General features: G+C 46.0%; 2 protein-coding genes across 2 annotated transcripts; both read right to left on the bottom strand.

Moving 5' to 3' along the window:
• Positions 1-3,397: 3,397 nt before the first annotated feature.
• On the bottom strand, positions 3,398-4,279 carry LOC146647719 (myeloid-associated differentiation marker homolog). The gene has a single exon (XM_085389882.1). It carries the CDS (start codon positions 4,277-4,279, stop codon positions 3,398-3,400), a length of 882 nt encoding a protein of 293 aa, XP_085246008.1.
• Positions 4,280-5,278: 999 nt separating this feature from the next.
• On the bottom strand, positions 5,279-16,485 carry LOC146647718 (myeloid-associated differentiation marker homolog). Its single transcript, XM_085389881.1, has 2 exons — positions 16,327-16,485; positions 5,279-7,484 (listed from the first exon to the last, which is right to left on the bottom strand). Exon 2 carries the CDS (start codon positions 7,418-7,420, stop codon positions 6,539-6,541), a length of 882 nt encoding a protein of 293 aa, XP_085246007.1. The 5' UTR covers positions 7,421-7,484; positions 16,327-16,485; the 3' UTR covers positions 5,279-6,538.
• Between the last annotated feature and the right edge of the window lie 414 nt (positions 16,486-16,899).

The following is a 16,899-nucleotide window of genomic DNA, read 5'->3' as shown; positions in this document are numbered from 1 at the left end:
AGACCACTGAAGAAAAAGCATTTTGCATCTGAGACAGCCTTATCTTACCCAAGCTTTATTATGGCAGAAAAGTAAAGGAGCAAGCATCCAAAAAAGATCTACCTATTCAGCTAAGCTGCAAAATGTACTATTAAAGGAATGCTCTGTTTTCAATGTAAAATACATTACAATAGATAGAGTTAAAGAGGACCAATTATGCTCATTTTCAGCTTCATATTTTTACACTTAGATTCCACTGGAGTAGCTCTGAATGAGTCACTGTTTAAATATTCTTTGTTTATCTTATGCTGGGCCTTGGTGGAGCCCCTCTCCACTGTTCACTTGCAGTTCATAAACCTTCTGATAACAACAAATGTTAGCTCCTTTTCCTCTCCCTTTACCCGAATTTCCTTCTCATTGGCTGTCCCTTATAAAGAGGTTTCATCAGCAGGGGTGTTTGAAACACACAATATGTTAACTAATCTCCTATAAACTTATAAGGTTTATACTTACATTATAAACCTTATAAGTTTATAAGGTTTATAATGTAAGTATACATCTAAATGTCTCCAATTACTTTGGACCTTGTGCTATAATCTGTTAAATGCTCTTGAGAAGAACACGGGTGGGTACTTGCTAGGCTGACCTATAAATAAGAGACTGAAGACATCAGTCTCTTTGTTTGGCATAAAAAAAAGTAACAAAGTGAGAAGAGAATATTTCTAAAGCTTTTTGATCACCATCTTCACTTTTTGTTGATCCCCCAATGGAAGTAAAAAGAGATCAAATTGTGGTTTTATGAGGGGGTCTCGTGTTTGACTGTTTCTTGACTGACGTCACATAACCTTTGATAAAAAACACGACTTGGTGCTTTACAGGCTCTATAACACACTGATTTTTATGTGTGGTAAAGTGTTGAAGTTCCCCTTTAAAATAAAAAGATGATATGAGACTGTGCAGCAAGAAGCTAAATTCAACACGGCAGAGGGTCAGTGTAAAGTCAGAGGACACAAACATGTTGAAAGCAAATGAGCATATTGGGAAACTTACTTCTTTAAATTACTTAATTTGTTACACACACACACAGCTTGACCAGCTATTAGCCATTAAAAATCAGGAAGAAATCAGGTTCGGGCCAAGCAGAAGGCTGTGTACAAGCAGTTTCAGGAAGATGAGAATGTATGCATGTCAGCACTGCTGCACATTTCAGGCTCTCAGCACATCTGTGCGTCTCTGTTAATTAGCCACATGTTCTCAGTTAGGTATTGTGCTGTCATTCAAGTGCTTGTTGTTCCACATTTAACTCTTGGCAGTGTTTGGAACAACACGTCTGCTCTTCCAGTGGAAACATGATGCTGCGTAAGAGACAGAGTTCTTTCTATGGCCTCTTTCAGTTGAGATTGTATCAAGCTATTGTAGTGCTGCTGACTTACTCTTTGTTCTTCCTGTGAGTCAGAGTGGGATGGCCAAGAATTAATTTAGTAACGTAGGGTAAGGAAGCTGATCTGCACAGGACTTTTGTCCCTATAAATGAAACTTATACGAGATGGAGTAAAAAATCACACACACACAAACACAATAGAGTTAAGATGTGTAATGTTTAATTATTGCAGATTGCACAATATTTCTTTTATTAAAATGAAAATGTGCAGAAATGAAACGTTTGTTAAATCAAAGTAGTAAGATGGGTCTGATTTGTTTTTATCTGTTGATTCAAAACAGATTTTTAAGACTTTAAAAATCCCTAAACCATTGCAGCAAAGGTGTTTTTAATGCAGAATAGTACAGTTATTCTTTTCTCCTTCATTTAAAATCCAGACACTGATCAGCGTTTAGCAATACTGGCTTTAAGTTACTACATCATGCAGGAAGTAGGACCAGGATTGGCCTCCAGTCAAGTCGTGACTAGACTGGTAAACATCTTGACCTCTCTTTTTTTGCATGAGCTCAGAGTCCTTTTCCTCTATTAGCAGATGACCTAGTAAAGAGTCTTTTTTGTTAAATTCTGTGCAGGTAAAACATCGAAGTGACATGACAGAGAAAATACAGAACAACATTTTGATGATCACGAATTTCAGTATAATTGAAATCCCAAAGGGGACATTTCTGGTATAAAGATAACATAAAAAGTCTTCTGTGTTCTGTCCACATTAATGACGATATATTGCTCGGGATGATAAACATGGTTAATCACACAAAGCTGTTAATTTAGCTTCATATTATTTATCTACCGACCACTTTTCTCATATATATGCTGTAAACCAAACTTTAAAAACTGTCTAGGCTGGTTGAAGCTGAGTCATCATGTTCATGATTTATGGTAAAGCCCTATTAACTCTGATCTTGCCAGCAGCTACAGCACCACATTCCCAGACCAGATGATCCAACATTTCCTTTAGAAAAATAATGTACAAGTCATTGTGTCTCGATTGGGCGTCACCGCTGTCTTGTTTCCTGACGATAGAGTTACAGGCAACTTAAATATTCATAGTTTCCACTCTGCCCCCCTTGTAGCCTCCAGTGGTCAAACATTTACAGTTGGTGTGAATCACAGTTGTCACTGATTCACATCCTGGGGTCCGCACAAAGCTGGAGTCTCTCTGAGAACAGAGGTGGTGTTTTGAGCTGATGCTGATTGACAGTTAGTTTACTTAGTTAATTCATTTATATACTTTGTGAACATTCAGCACAATTAGAGATCAGAGTTTAACAGAAAATCAGGTTTCAGAAGAGTGATTAGGAAAACGTGGTGCTTTGCATCTATTTCAGTGGACAATCATGAATTTGATGAATGAAAATCAGTTTTAACAGTCAATCCTGAGGAATCCTAAACTGCAAGCATACACTCACTGGAAGCTTTATTAGGCATACCTTGCTAGTCCCAGGTTGAATGCCCTTTGTCCTTAAGAACTGCCATAATTTACTTAAATACATATAAAGATAACATCAACAATGTGTTGAAAACATTCCTCAATTTTGGTCCATACTGACACGACAGCATCACATCAGGGTGGCTGTAGCCGAGGAGGTAGAGCAGGTCATGTACTATTCCCTGGCTGCTCCACTCTGCATGCCAAAATTATTCTTGGGTATCCATAGTGCAAAAAATATCTAACAAAAACTCAATGCTATCTTTGTTTTTGTTCCTCTGTCTTATTTCCATGCACACAGCATTTTTTGAGTCTTCTTTTGGAAAATCTGTTGATAGCTTATTACAATCCAAATAATAAGCATTCCTGTATACATGAAAAAATGTATTAAAATGGGAACTGATCTGCCATTAAAAACTCCTACTGTCTGCCTCTATCAAAAGTCAAATTGCTTGCAGCAGTATAACTGAAAGCAGTTCCACAGCCTTGGACAAACTGGGCAAATTCAGTTTTATTTGGAGCATACTGCTACCCTTACTTCTTGTTTCTCATGCGTTGACAAATATCAGACGGGTGGAGTAGATCAGGTCTGCCAGGTAGAGGATGAAGTTGACACCGGTGAGTACAGCCACTGTCATGCCCTTATCCCATGAACACAACCCCAATTGTGTGTTGCAGTTGTATGGCCTATTTTTATTCCCACCGTGCCTGGGGTCAAAGTTGAAGATAGGCCAGATGATGGTTGCTAACAGGTAGAGAACCACAGCCAGCATGGCGTAGGCTGACAGGAACCGGGGGAATGGGAAAGGCAAGCACCCGGTACACTCGCCTATACAGAGCAGGATGATGGCTGCTGACAGGATGAAGCAGATGCAATAGACAGCCATGCAGTACTTCAGTGCATGGTGATGGTCGTACAACACGGGATCAGTCACAAAGACAAATAAGATGCAGGCCACGAAGGTCTCACAGACTTTCAATAGTCCAGGTCCTGTGGCCATGTAGCCGGCCACCTCACCTGGACGCGCCTTGCTGATGCTCACCTCGCTTATGTAAGCAATGGTAGCCAAGCAAGAGAAGACGGCTACTATGATGCTGTAATCGCGGATTGTACTGGGGCCCATAGAACCTTTGAGGAAGTAGAGTGGGAAGATGATAGAGGCGGACAAACAGAGTAGGGCAGCGTAGCAGGCAAAGGTGATAGGGAAGTTCTTCCAGGAAACAGGGACTTTCGTCTGCAGACCGAAGAGCTCCACCAGAATCATGAGCAGAGTGCCGGCAAAGCTGAAGGCCCAGCAGAAGATGCACCAGTCTCCGGTGCCGGGGATGATCCTGGCACCATGCACAGCCACAGAGAATGCCACACAGGAGAAAGCCAGGGCTGCCAGCCGTGTCCACAGCAGAGGGTTGAAGTGGAGGACTATTGCCATGATGAGAGGTGAATTGGGCGATGAGAGAAGCAGAACAGATTCCTCCTATTTGTTGGAGTTTCCTCTGTCAGGCAGAGAAAATTGTAAGAAAAAGAAAATGATTAGTGGTATTCTAGAGTCTGATGCAACTTTTTATGGCTCCAGATGAAATACAAGCTATAACTATGTGAGGCCAGCAGTCTGTGCCCAAAGAGAGTCAGTCCTCCTACATAATAATTTCTGAGTGAAACAATGATGCCTTTGTATTTTCATGAATGGCTAAAACAAATGAAATGGTGAAAACACAAAGTGAAACTGCAAATATGACATCACTGTGATCAAACACATCACAACCCATTTGCATCTGGTCAAATCAGCTGGTAAACACACCAGCTTTTATTTCTCTGGTAGTTTATGTCATACAAGCTTGTATTAAACCCTGGATGTTTCCATTGTGACAGGTAAATGTGTATATTTATTGACTCATATTACCAATTATTTTCCTATGTGTGTGTGTCACACACTTAACTCATTCACTGCCAGCCATTTTCAAATGGCTGGCAGTGAAACACAACAAGACTTGCACCACATTTTTGTCTCACTGCGCAATCCCTTACGTGCGCAAACCCTGCACCTCCTTGCAGGTCTACTTTTACTGCTGGTGGGCTTCAGTTCAACTTACGTTGACTGCCATTGACGTCTATAGACGTCAATGGCAGTGAATGAGTTAATATTAAATATCTATACCAGATTCTGCAGCTTCTAATAAACTTTGACATATTTCAGTCTTGACTTACAAGGGGATTGACTCACATTGTGACATGACAAAGCTACACCAACAGGGTGGCTAAAAAAAAGTTTAGAGTTAAATAAAATGTTCAAATTGGACCATACAGGAGCTTTAAATAAACCAAAGCATAAAAACATGAAAGTAACACACAAACATCTGTTAATCATGTGGTTTTATTGAAACACTGGAATACATTTTCCTTCAACACCGATGCGGTTTCCACACTTGAAACAGCAGAGTATAAAAAATGTAAAGACTACAATCCTAAGAGCATGTAGACGGAGTGAAACCTTTTTTAATAGATTTCTATGAGCAGTACCACACAAACTGACATAGCATTAGTAGGTTCTTTGATATTTGGAGACACCAGAAATATAAACACACAATGAAAACATTAATGCGTGCACTTTGACTATATGCTTTCCTTGTTTTTTTCAGATATGTTCTTACAATAGATTGTAGTTCGCAGACACACACATTCCATAACAAGAGCAAAACCTAGGCTTCCAATCATCTTTAACATCATGTAAACTTAACTTCTTTAAATCATTGAAGTGTTGATATCATGAACTTAAAAAAAGACTAATTGCTAGAACCCAAAAACTCAACATTATCGTTGTTTTTATTCCACTCTGTCTTTTCTACATGCACACAGCATTTTTTTGAATCTTCCTTTGGAAAATCTGTTGACAGATTACTACTATCCAAAGCATCCCTGCATACATGAAAACTGTATTTTCTGTATTAAAATGGGAATTGATTTTTGAGTAATATCAGCAGATTCCAGCAATCACATTCAGGTCTCTATATAAAAGATAAGAGTCTATTTGGGTGACTGGAAGCAAATATTTGCCATTTACATGCCCCAACACATAAACAGAAAGTCATATTGTTGTATGTGTAGACACAACCACTAACTTGCTTCCAACTCCTCCCTTCTCTCTCTCTCTCTCTCTCTCTTCCTCTCTAAGAAATTCAGTCATGCAGTATACTTCACACAAAATTAAATTCGGCAAGGTTTCAGGGCTAATTTTTAAAGTTTCAGGCCAAAAAGAGCGCAAGATCTGTGTTTTGACCAGCCGAATATGTCAATCTTTGCCTATGAAAAGCTTTGTTCATGGCTTGAGCACACTCTCTTTTGAGTTTTTTAAAATGCATTTCCATATTTACTACTGCACAGTTACCTTGGGCCATAGGGCATGCTTTTCTCCTTCTGTCTGGTTCTAGCAAAAGTCAAATCATATCATTTTCAGGGTAAATTTCAAACAACAAATTGAGTCATACAGGATTTGTCTCAGCTGTGCTATCATGCTAAAGTTTGCTCTTTAGCCTCCTATCACAACTTGTCCTCTAGTGATTCCATTAAAGTGACCAGAGTGCTAAACTGAGTATGCTTGCAGCAGTAACAGTGACAGCAGTTCCAAAGCCTTTATCAAAGTGGGCAAATTCAATTTTATTTGGAGCATACTGCTAGCCTCACTTCCTGTTTTTTAAGCATTGACAAATACTAGACGGGTGGAGTAGATCAGGTCTGCCAGGTAGAGAATGAAGTTGATAGCAGTGAGTAGAGCCACTGCCATGCGCTTATCCCATGAACACAACCCCGATTCTGTGCTGCAGCTGTATGGCCTATCTCTATTCCCACCATGCCTGGGGTCAAAGTTGAAGATAGGCCAGATGATGGTTGCTGACAGGTAGAGGACCACGGCCAGCATGGCGTAGGCTGACAGGAACCGGGGGAATGGGAAAGGCAAGCACCCGGTACACTCGCCTATACAGAGCAGGATGATGGCTGCTGACAGGATGAAGCAGATGCAGTAGACAGCCATGCAGTACTTCGGTGCATCATGACGGTCGTACAACACGGGATCAGTCACAAAGACAAAGATGATGCAGGCCACGAAGGTCTCACAGACTTTCAATAGTCCAGGTCCTGTGGCCATGTAGCCGGCCACCTCACCTGGACGTGCCTTGCTGATGCTCACCTCACTTATGTAAGCAATGGTAGCCAAGCAAGAGAAGAAGGCTGCCACAATACGGTAGTCGCGGATCGTACTGGGGCCTGTGGAATGTTTGAGGAAGTAGAGTGGGAAGATGATAGAGGCGGACAAACAGAGTAGGGCAGCGTAGCAGGCAAAGGTGATAGGGAAGTTCTTCCAGGAAACAGGGACTTTCGTCTGCAGACCGAAGAGCTCCACCAGAATCACGAGCAGAGTGCCGGCAAAGCTGAAGGCCCAGCAGAAGATGCACCAGTCTCCGATGATGGGGATGGTCCTGGCACCATGCACAGCCACAGAGAATGCCACACAGGAGAAAGCCAGGGCTGCCAGCCGTGTCCACAGCAGAGGGTTGAAGTAGAGGACTATTGCCATGATGAGAGGTGAATTGGGCGATGAGAGAAGCAGAACAGATTCCTCCTATTTGTTGGAGTTTCCTCTGTCAGGCAGAGAAAATTGTAAGAAAAAGAAAATGATTAGTGGTATTCTAGAGTCTGATGCAGCAGTCTGTGCCCAAAGAGAGTCAGTCCTCCTACATAATAATTTCTGAGTGAAACAATGATGCCTTTGTATTTTCATGAATGGCTAAAACAAATGAAATGGTGAAAACGCAAAACTACAAATAATGAGTTCACTGTGGTCAAACCCATCACAGTCCATTTACATCTCGTCAAATCAGCTGGTGAGCGCGCCATCTTTTATTTCTCTTGTAGTTTATGTCTCATGAAAGCTCCAGACTTGTTCTCATAACAGAATTGCAGCCTCCAGTGGTCAAAAATTTACAGTCGTTGTGACAGTTGTCACTGATTCACACCCTGGGGTTAGCACAAAGCTGAAAGGAATCTCTGAGAAGAGAGGTGATGGGTACATGCATCATATATATATATATATATATATATATATATATATATATATATATATACACACACACACACACACACATATATATACATATATAGATATATACACATATATATAGATATATACACACACACACACACACACACACACACATATATATATATATATATAAAAACACCCAGCACGCCCCTGCGGGCGGTTTATCCTTCAAGCTCGGGTCCTCTACCAGAGGCCTGGGAGCTTGAGGGTCCTGCGCAGTATCTTAGCTGTTCCCAGGACTGCGCTCTTCTGGACAGAGATCTCCGATGTTGTTCCTGGGATCTGCTGGAGCCACTCGCCTAGCTTGAGAGTCACCGCACCTAGTGCTCCGATTACCACGGGGACCACCGTTACCTTCACCCTCCACATCCTCTCGAGCTCTTCTCTGAGCCCTTGGTATTTCTCCAGCTTCTCGTGTTCCTTCTTCCTGATATTGCTGTCATTCGGAACCGCTACATCGATCACTACGGCCATCTTCTTCTGTTTGTCTACCACCACTATGTCCGGTTGGTTAGCCACCACCATTTTGTCCGTCTGTATCTGGAAGTCCCACAGGATCTTAGCTCGGTCATTCTCCACCACCCTTGGGGGCATCTCCCATTTTGACCTCGGGACTTCCAGGTTATACTCGGCACAGATGTTCCTGTACACTATGCCGGCCACTTGGTTATGGCGTTCCATGTATGCCTTGCCTGCTAGCATCTTGCACCCAGCTGTTATGTGCTGGATTGTCTCTGGGGCATCTTTACACAGCCTGCACCTGGGGTCTTGCCTGGTGTGATAGACCCCAGCCTCTATGGATCTTGTACTCAGAGCTTGTTCTTGTGCTGCCATGATTAGTGCCTCTGTGCTGTCTTTCAGTCCAGCTTTGTCCAGCCACTGGTAGGATTTCTGGATATCAGCCACCTCCTCTATCTGCCGGTGGTACATACCGTGCAGGGGCCTGTCCTTCCATGATGGTTTCTCGTCTCCCTCCTCTTTCTTGGGTTTCTGCTGCCTGAGGTATTCACTGAGCACTCGGTCAGTTGGGGCCATCTTCCTAATGTATTCTTGGATGTTCCTTGTCTCATCCTGGACTGTGGTGCTGACACTCACCAGTCCCCGGCCCCCTTCCTTCCGCTTAGCGTACAGCCTCAGGGTGCTGGATTTGGGGTGAAACCCTCCATGCATGGTAAGGAGCTTTCTTGTCTTTATGTCAGTGGCTTCTATCTCCTCCTTTGGCCAGCCTATTACCCCAGCAGGGTACCTGATCACGGGCAGGGCGTACGTGTTGATGGCCCGGATCTTGTTCTTACCATTCAGCTGACTCCTCAGGACTTGCCTGACCCTCTGCAGGTACTTGGTGGTTGCAGCTTTTCTAGCGGCCTCTTCATGGTTCCCATTCGCCTGTGGGATCCCCAAGTACTTGTAACTGTCCTCTATGTCTGCAATGTTGCCTTCTGGTAGTTCAATCCCCTCAGTTCTGACTACCTTCCCTCTCTTTGTTACCATCCGACTACACTTCTCCAGTCCGAACGACATTCCAATGTCATTGCTGTATAGCCTGGTAGTGTGGATCAGTGAATCGATGTCTCGTTCACTCTTGGCATACAGCTTGATGTCATCCATGTACAGGAGGTGGCTGACAACTGCTCCGTTCTGTAGTCGGTATCCGTAGCCAGTCTTGTTAATGATCTCACTGAGGGGGTTCAGGCCTATGCAGAACAGCAGTGGGGACAGAGCATCTCCTTGGTAGATCCCGCACTTGATGGTGACTTGTGCTATGGGCTTGGAGTTGGCCTCTAGTGTTGTACGCCACATCCCCATTGAGTTCCTGATGAAGGCTCTTAGGGTCCCATTGATCTTGTACAATTCTAGGCATTCCAGTATCCAGCTGTGGGGCATTGAGTCATAGGCCTTCTTGTAATCAATCCAGGCAGTGCACAGGTTGGTCAGTCTGGTCTTGCAGTCTCGGCTGATTGTTCTGTCTACCAGTAGCTGGTGTTTTGCGCCTCTGGTATTCTTGCCAATTCCTTTCTGTGTCCCGCTCATGTATTGACCCATGTGCCTGTTCATCTTAGCCGATATGATGCCTGACAGGAGCTTCCATGTAGTACTGAGGCAGGTTATTGGTCGGTAGTTGGAGGGGACCGGTCCCTTCTTGGGGTCCTTGGGGATCAGGACCGTCCGGCCTTCAGTTAGCCATTCCGGGTGTCTCTCGTTAACTAGCAGCTGGTTCATTTGTGCTGCCAGACGCTCGTGGAGTGCAGTCAGCTTCTTCAGCCAGTAGGCGTGAACCATGTCGGGCCCTGGTGCTGTCCAACTCTTCATACTGGAGACCCTTTCTTGGATATCTGCCACTGTGATGGTTACTGGACCCTGTTCAGGGAGGTCGCTGTGGTCAGCCCTCAGATCCTCTAGCCACTGAGCATTGCCGTTATGGGTTGCATCCTTCTCCCATATGCTCTTCCAGTATTGCTCCGTCCGGTGGTGCTGTTCTCTTATTGTTCCCTTGCCACTGAGAGTACACCTTTGCTGGTTCTGTGGAGAACAGCTGGTTTATTCTCCTGCCTTCTATCTCTCTGGTGTACCTCCTCAAGCGGCTGGCCAAGGCTGTGAGTCTTTGCTTGGCAGTTTCCAAGGCCTCAGGTATGGACAGCTTGCTGTATTTCTTAGGCACCTTATTTGTCGCACCTTTCTGCAACTCCGTTAGTTGGCTAACCTCCCTCCGTGCTACTTTGATCTTGCCCTCTAGCCTCCTTCTCCATGGAGGGTACTGCCCCTTGTCGCTGTTCAACTTGTAGCCAAGCATCTCACTGATCACTGTTGCCGTATTGTAGATCAGCTTGTTAGTGTCGGTAATCGTGGTTGTAGGTATTGCCCGTAGTGCTGCATTAACATCATCTAGCAGACCTTCTGAGGGAACTTCACGTAATCTTGGTAACCGGCTACGCGGGATCCAGGTTTCAAGCTTGGCCATGATCCTATTTTTCAGGTCAGTTCCTCTCGCACTCAACGATCCTTCTCCTATCGCACTTGGGGCTATGTACCCAATCTCGGGTGGGGGTGATGATATCTCCCCCCTGACCTGGCGTCCTGACTCCTCCTTGCCGTAGCATTTGTGTTGTACCTCGTCAATCTCTAGCTGTGAGAGCAGTCCCTTCTTTCGAATGTTGGAACACTGAGCTACTAGTTGTTTCGCCGTCATTGTGGATGTTGGGTATCGAAGAATCCATAGGTCCCTCATCCTATTCATGTAGCCCCTTCCGCCGGGGTTACTTGCATAGTAGCATTCCAACAACGCCCTGTTTTCGTCTCTTGCCCACCGATGCCTTCTTGTTCCAGTAGCCCACTTTTCGTCAGGGTGCCCTGGTTCCTCAACACCTGACGCGGACCTTGTTGATCCGGGCGACGTCCGAGCCGGCATGCCTTCATATTTATCTGTCTCGCTCATGTCTGCGGTAGGCTTGCTTAGCATAGGGGGTCTAGCCTTAGGACCCTTACTGGATACAGACGCCCCAGGCAGGAATCGAACTTGCGATCCTCTGTTCCAAAGGCGTGTAGTCTAACCACTACGCTATCCAGCTGCGTAGTGGTTAGACTACACGTATGTATGTATATGTATGTATATGTATATATATATATATATATATATACACACACACACACACACACATATATATACATATATAGATATATACACATATATATAGATATATACACACACACACACACACACACACACATATATATATATATATATATATATATATATATATATATATATATATACGTATGATAGCAGTTGGATAGCGTAACAGAGGATCGCAAGTTCGATTCCTGCCTGGGGCGTCTGCATCCAGTAAGGGTCCTAAGGCTAGACCCCCTATGCTAAGCAAGCCTACCGCAGACATGAGCGAGACAGATAAATATGAAGGCATGCCGAGTATAACCTGGAAGTCCCGAGGTCAAAATGGGAGATGCCCCCAAGGGTGGTGGAGAATGACCGAGCTAAGATCCTGTGGGACTTCCACATACAGACGGACAAAATGGTGGTGGCTAACCAACCGGACATAGTGGTGGTAGACAAACAGAAGAAGACGGCCGTAGTGATCGATGTAGCGGTTCTGAAAGCGGTTCACAGTGCTGCCCAAGAGCTGGGCCTTCAGGGAATGAGGGAGGAGTTGGTGCTTTGAACCATCTGACAAACATTAGAACGGTGGAACGTTTCCTTCTCTATCTAATATCAGCAAGAAGGAACACGAGAAGCTGGAGAAATACCAAGGGCTCAGAGAAGAGCTCGAGAGGATATGGAGGGTGAAGGTAACGGTGGTCCCCGTGGTAATTGGAGCACTAGGTGCGGTGACTCCCAAGCTAGGCGAGTGGCTCCAGCAGATCCCGGGAATAACATCGGAGATCTCTGTCCAGAAGAGGACCCTCAATCATCCTTGATGATGGGTCAGAGCGCACAATCCTTCTTCACAGTGCTGCCCAAGAGCTGGGCCTTCAGGGAATGAGGGAGGAGTTGGCGCTTTGAACCATCCGACAAACATTAGAACGGTGGAAGGACATTCCGTTTCCTTCTCTATAGCCCTTGGAAACGGTTCCGGATCCAAGATGCCACTGAGCTTGGGCTCGCCAAACACTCACATCCAGCACTGCAAAGGTCCTACCACCACCTGTGAGGTCTTCCACTTCATTCGTTCCACCAAGCTCAACCATTATTGCTGATTGGCTCTGACTACCCACATCTCCTGACTCCAATAGAGCCTGTACATCTGGGTCCATGGGGAGGACCAGCTGCACTCAAGACACGGCTGGGTTGGACTCTGCAGGGTCCAGCCAAGGTTCTTCTACATCAAGCCTCCACTCCTCAGTGTCTACTCACAAGCACCCTGACTCCCAGTGCTGAACTTCTCAGTAATGTAGCCAAGCTCTGGCAGATGGATGTTCTCCCATACCAGAATGAGAAAGTGGCCACACGTTCAAAACAAGATACCATGGCTGTCAAGATGCTAGAGGAGAAGATATGCCGATATGCCGCCCCGTTGCTGTGGAAAGAGGAACCAGTCCTGCTTCATTCCACTAAGGACTCTGTCCTGGGTCACATGCGAGCCACGGAGAAGCGCCTCCTGAAGAAGCCTGTACGAGCAGCCACCTATAACCAGGAAATTCAGAAGCTGGTGGATGCAGGCTATGTGAGTAAACTGACCATCGCGGACATGGATATAGATGGCAACACCTGGTACATACCACACCACATGGTTCATCATATTGGCAAGGATCGCATTGTATTCAACTGTTCTTTTGTGCACAATGGTACCAGCCTGAATCAGCATCTCCTAGCTGGTCCTACCCTGGGCTGGATGCTCCTGGGTGTGTTACTTCGCTTCCGGGAGTATCCCATTGCGGTGAGCAGTGACATCAAGGGGATGTTTCACCAGGTCCACCTCTTGACTCAGGACAAGCCTTTCCTCCGTTTCCTCTGGAGAGATGGATTGCACGAGGCAACCAGATGTCTACGAATGGCAGGTGTTGCCTTTCAGGGCGACATCCCTGCTGTGCCACCAATGCTCTGCAGCAGCACGTTCTGGATCACAGCAGCCCCAGCGAAGATACCCGTCACACAGTAGAGAAATGTTTCTACGTTGACAATCTCCTCCAGAGCTTCGCATCATTTCCCGAAGCCCAGCAACTGGTCAACAAAATCCAGCAGTTGCTGCTCACCAGTGGCTTCGAATTACGACAGTGGGCTTCTAACTACCCAGAACTCATCAGTCATATGCCACCTGGATCAGACTCACAGAGCAGTGAACTGTGGTTTTCCCCCAATGGGACTGATGTACCAAAGCGGACTCTGGGCCTGCAATGGCACTGTCAGTCTGATGAGCTCAGATATCAGATTTGGCACACCGAGCAGTTGGTGGAGCCCACAATGCGCAACATCTATTGGGTTCTGGCCAAGCAGTATGATCCGCTTGGCCTCCTCATTCCTTACACCACTCGGGCCAAAATCCTGATGCAGCATCTCTGGCGGAAAAGGAGAGACTGGGATGATCCGAATCTGCCAATCGACCTGCTGAAGCTGTGGCATGCATGGGAAAGTGAATTGATTCAGCTCCCTGATGTCTCCCTGCCACGTTGTTATGTGCAGCCAGAGACAGACCTATCCCTTTGCAAGCAGAGCATCCACATCTTCTCCGATGCATTTGAGAAGGCATATGGAGCTGTAGCCTACCTTAGGACGGAAGATCATATGGGGGGAATCCAGGTAGCCTTCCTAGCCGCGCTGATCTCGATTTGCTCCCGTCCGTCAACAGTCCATTCTGAGGTTGGAGCTCTGTGCTGCTCATGTGGGAGCCCAGCTTGCTGCCGTTCTCAAGAGGGAACTCACCCTTTGTATCTCAAGCATTGTCTATTGGACAGACTCCACTACAGTCCTGAACTGGCTCCAGTCCCAATCCCAGGCTCCAGATATTCAAGAGCTAACTGAAGGGGGCCTGTGGAGATATCCTGCCGACGACATCACTCGGGGATTACTGCTCTCGCAGCTCACCGCTCATCATCGGTCGCGCCGGGGCCCACCTTTTCTCTGGCAGATGGCATCATACTGCCCAGAGCTCCCGAACCACATTTCCCTTGATGATTCATCAGAGCTGCGGAAGGATAGCTTCTGATGTTGCTTCTTTCGGTGGCTTCCAGGACTTGCCTGAAGATTACGTTCGAGCTGTCCACGGGACAGCTGCCAACTCAACACCCACAGCAGAGAATTACTGGCAAGCAGAACTAGCATTCCTCCAGAAGGTACAGGAAGACAGTTTTCCTGAAGATTTTGTTCGGCTGTCATCTCACAAACCGGTAGCTGCCAGCAGTCGCCTACTTGCCTTAGCTCCTTAGTATGACCCAGAGGTTCAACTGATCCGTGTGTGTGTGTGTGTGGGGGGGGGGGGGGGGGGGCTTCGCAGATGTGAAACCCTCAGTCAAGACATCTTGCATCCTGTCGTTCTTGACCCTCAGCATTTTATTACAAAGCACATCATCCAGGATTGTGATCGCAGGCTTGTTCACCCAGGCTCCGAGAGGGTCTTTGCTGAGCTCCGGCGCAGGTTCTGGATACTTCGAGGACAAGAGACCATCCGGAAGCACCAGTACAACTGTCCTGAATGCAGGAGGTGGCGCAGTCAGCCGGTCATTCCCAAGATGGTTGACCTTCCCTCATCCAGTTTAAGACTTCATCGCCCAGCCTTCTATTCAACTGGGGTGGACTGCTTTGGTCCATACCTTGTCAAGATGGGGCGGCGTACCGAGAAACGGTGGGGGATCATCTTCAAATGCCTAACCACCCATGCAGTCTACTTTGATCTGCTTGCCAGCATGGACACTGACTCATTCCTGATGGGACTGCGTCGTTTCATCGCGAGACGTGGGAAGCCCTTCGAACTACTGTCGGATCAAGGTACCAACTTCAAAGGTGGTAGCTCTGAACTCCAGGAGACTTTCAACGCCCTCGGCCCAGCTCTGAAGTCACAGTTGGCCAGCCAGCAGATTCATTTTCGTTTCAACCCTCCATAGGCTCCACATTTCGGTGGTTCCTGGGAACGGGAGACTCGTTCCATCAAGTCTGCGCTGCATACCATTCTCGGCTTGCAGCATGTCACTGAGGAAGTCTTTAGGACGATACTCAGCAAGGTAGAGAGCATCATCAACTCTAAGCCGCTAGGTTATGTCTCCTCAGACATAGCAGATGCTGATCCAATCACTCCCAACATGTTGTTGATGGGGCGGCCTGATTCCAGTATGCCACAGGTCGTCTACCCAGAAGCAGAACTCCTGAGTCGTTGTAGGTGGAGGCAGTGTCAAGCCTTGGCGGATCAATTCTGGATCCACTACATCCGGAATTATCTACCTTCACTCCATATGCAGCATAAATGGCAGCAGGAAAGAGATGAGTTGACTGTTGGCACTATCGTTCTCATTGTGGACCAGCAGCTCCCTCGTGCCATATGGCCAGTTGGTAAGGTCATCCAAGTCATCCCTGGAGCAGATGGCAGGGTTCGGAAAGTTCAGATACAGGTTGGAGACAAGACATACACCCGACCAGTGGCTCGACTCATCAGACTCACAGCTCTTCCACCGGAGTCTACTGCCTGACCTTCCTGAGTGAAGTGCACCTTTGCTCCGCAAAGTTGGGGGCGGCTGTACAAAAGGCCAGCCCATCGGCTGAACCGACGAACAGAGCCACATCTGCCGAGTAAATATATCAGCATACAGCTGTGAGCGGTGAGGCAACCCATCCTCTTCACCAATCAGAAGACACAATTCTACCTCATCATTACGCACACACTTCGACGCAGAGTTCGGTCGGAGCTGCAGGTGGGGAGAGTCAGTAGAGTTTTACTCACCGTGTGGATTTTCGTTCCTTGTGCTGTTAGCAGTGTGCGTCCATGAGACTGTAAGTTTCTGTGTTTATCCTGTTTGTTCTTTGCTGCAGCCATTATCCTCCCTTGTTTAAATCCTTGGCGCACACTTTGTTTACTGAATGTTACTGCCCAAGCAGCCTCTGCCATGCGGTCATTAAGGGACCGTCACTAATTTCTCATGTTGGCTATAGTGTAAAGTGCCTAGTTAGGGTTTATGTAAATAGTAAAATTAGCATTTGTTGATACTCCCTTATTTTGGTTGAACGTTCCACTACCCAGTATTGTTTGTATTGTTGTATTACACATTTAATTCACTCTGTTCACATAATCATGGAAGACTTTTATGTTCTTTCCAACAGAAACCACACCATCACTTCAACACAATGCATATAGCATTTTACAGCCTGTTAAATCCCCTCACTCACATTATGGATGTGTACCTCGGATTCTTGTTAAATAAATGAGTGAACGGCAGATACCTGAGTGGCAGTGGATTTTGTGGATAAGCCATCTGTTCTTATCGGACAACCCTGTTGAGATTGTGGATTCATAGAG

The sequence above is a fragment of the Rhamphochromis longiceps genome, linkage group LG18, assembly GCF_057381845.1.
Source record: "Rhamphochromis longiceps isolate RC_006_pf linkage group LG18, R_longiceps_female_GT1.1, whole genome shotgun sequence".
Taxonomy (NCBI): Eukaryota; Metazoa; Chordata; class Actinopteri; order Cichliformes; family Cichlidae; genus Rhamphochromis; species Rhamphochromis longiceps.
Note: the sequence above shows the minus strand (reverse complement) of the source record. Positions and strands in the feature narration are given on the sequence as shown.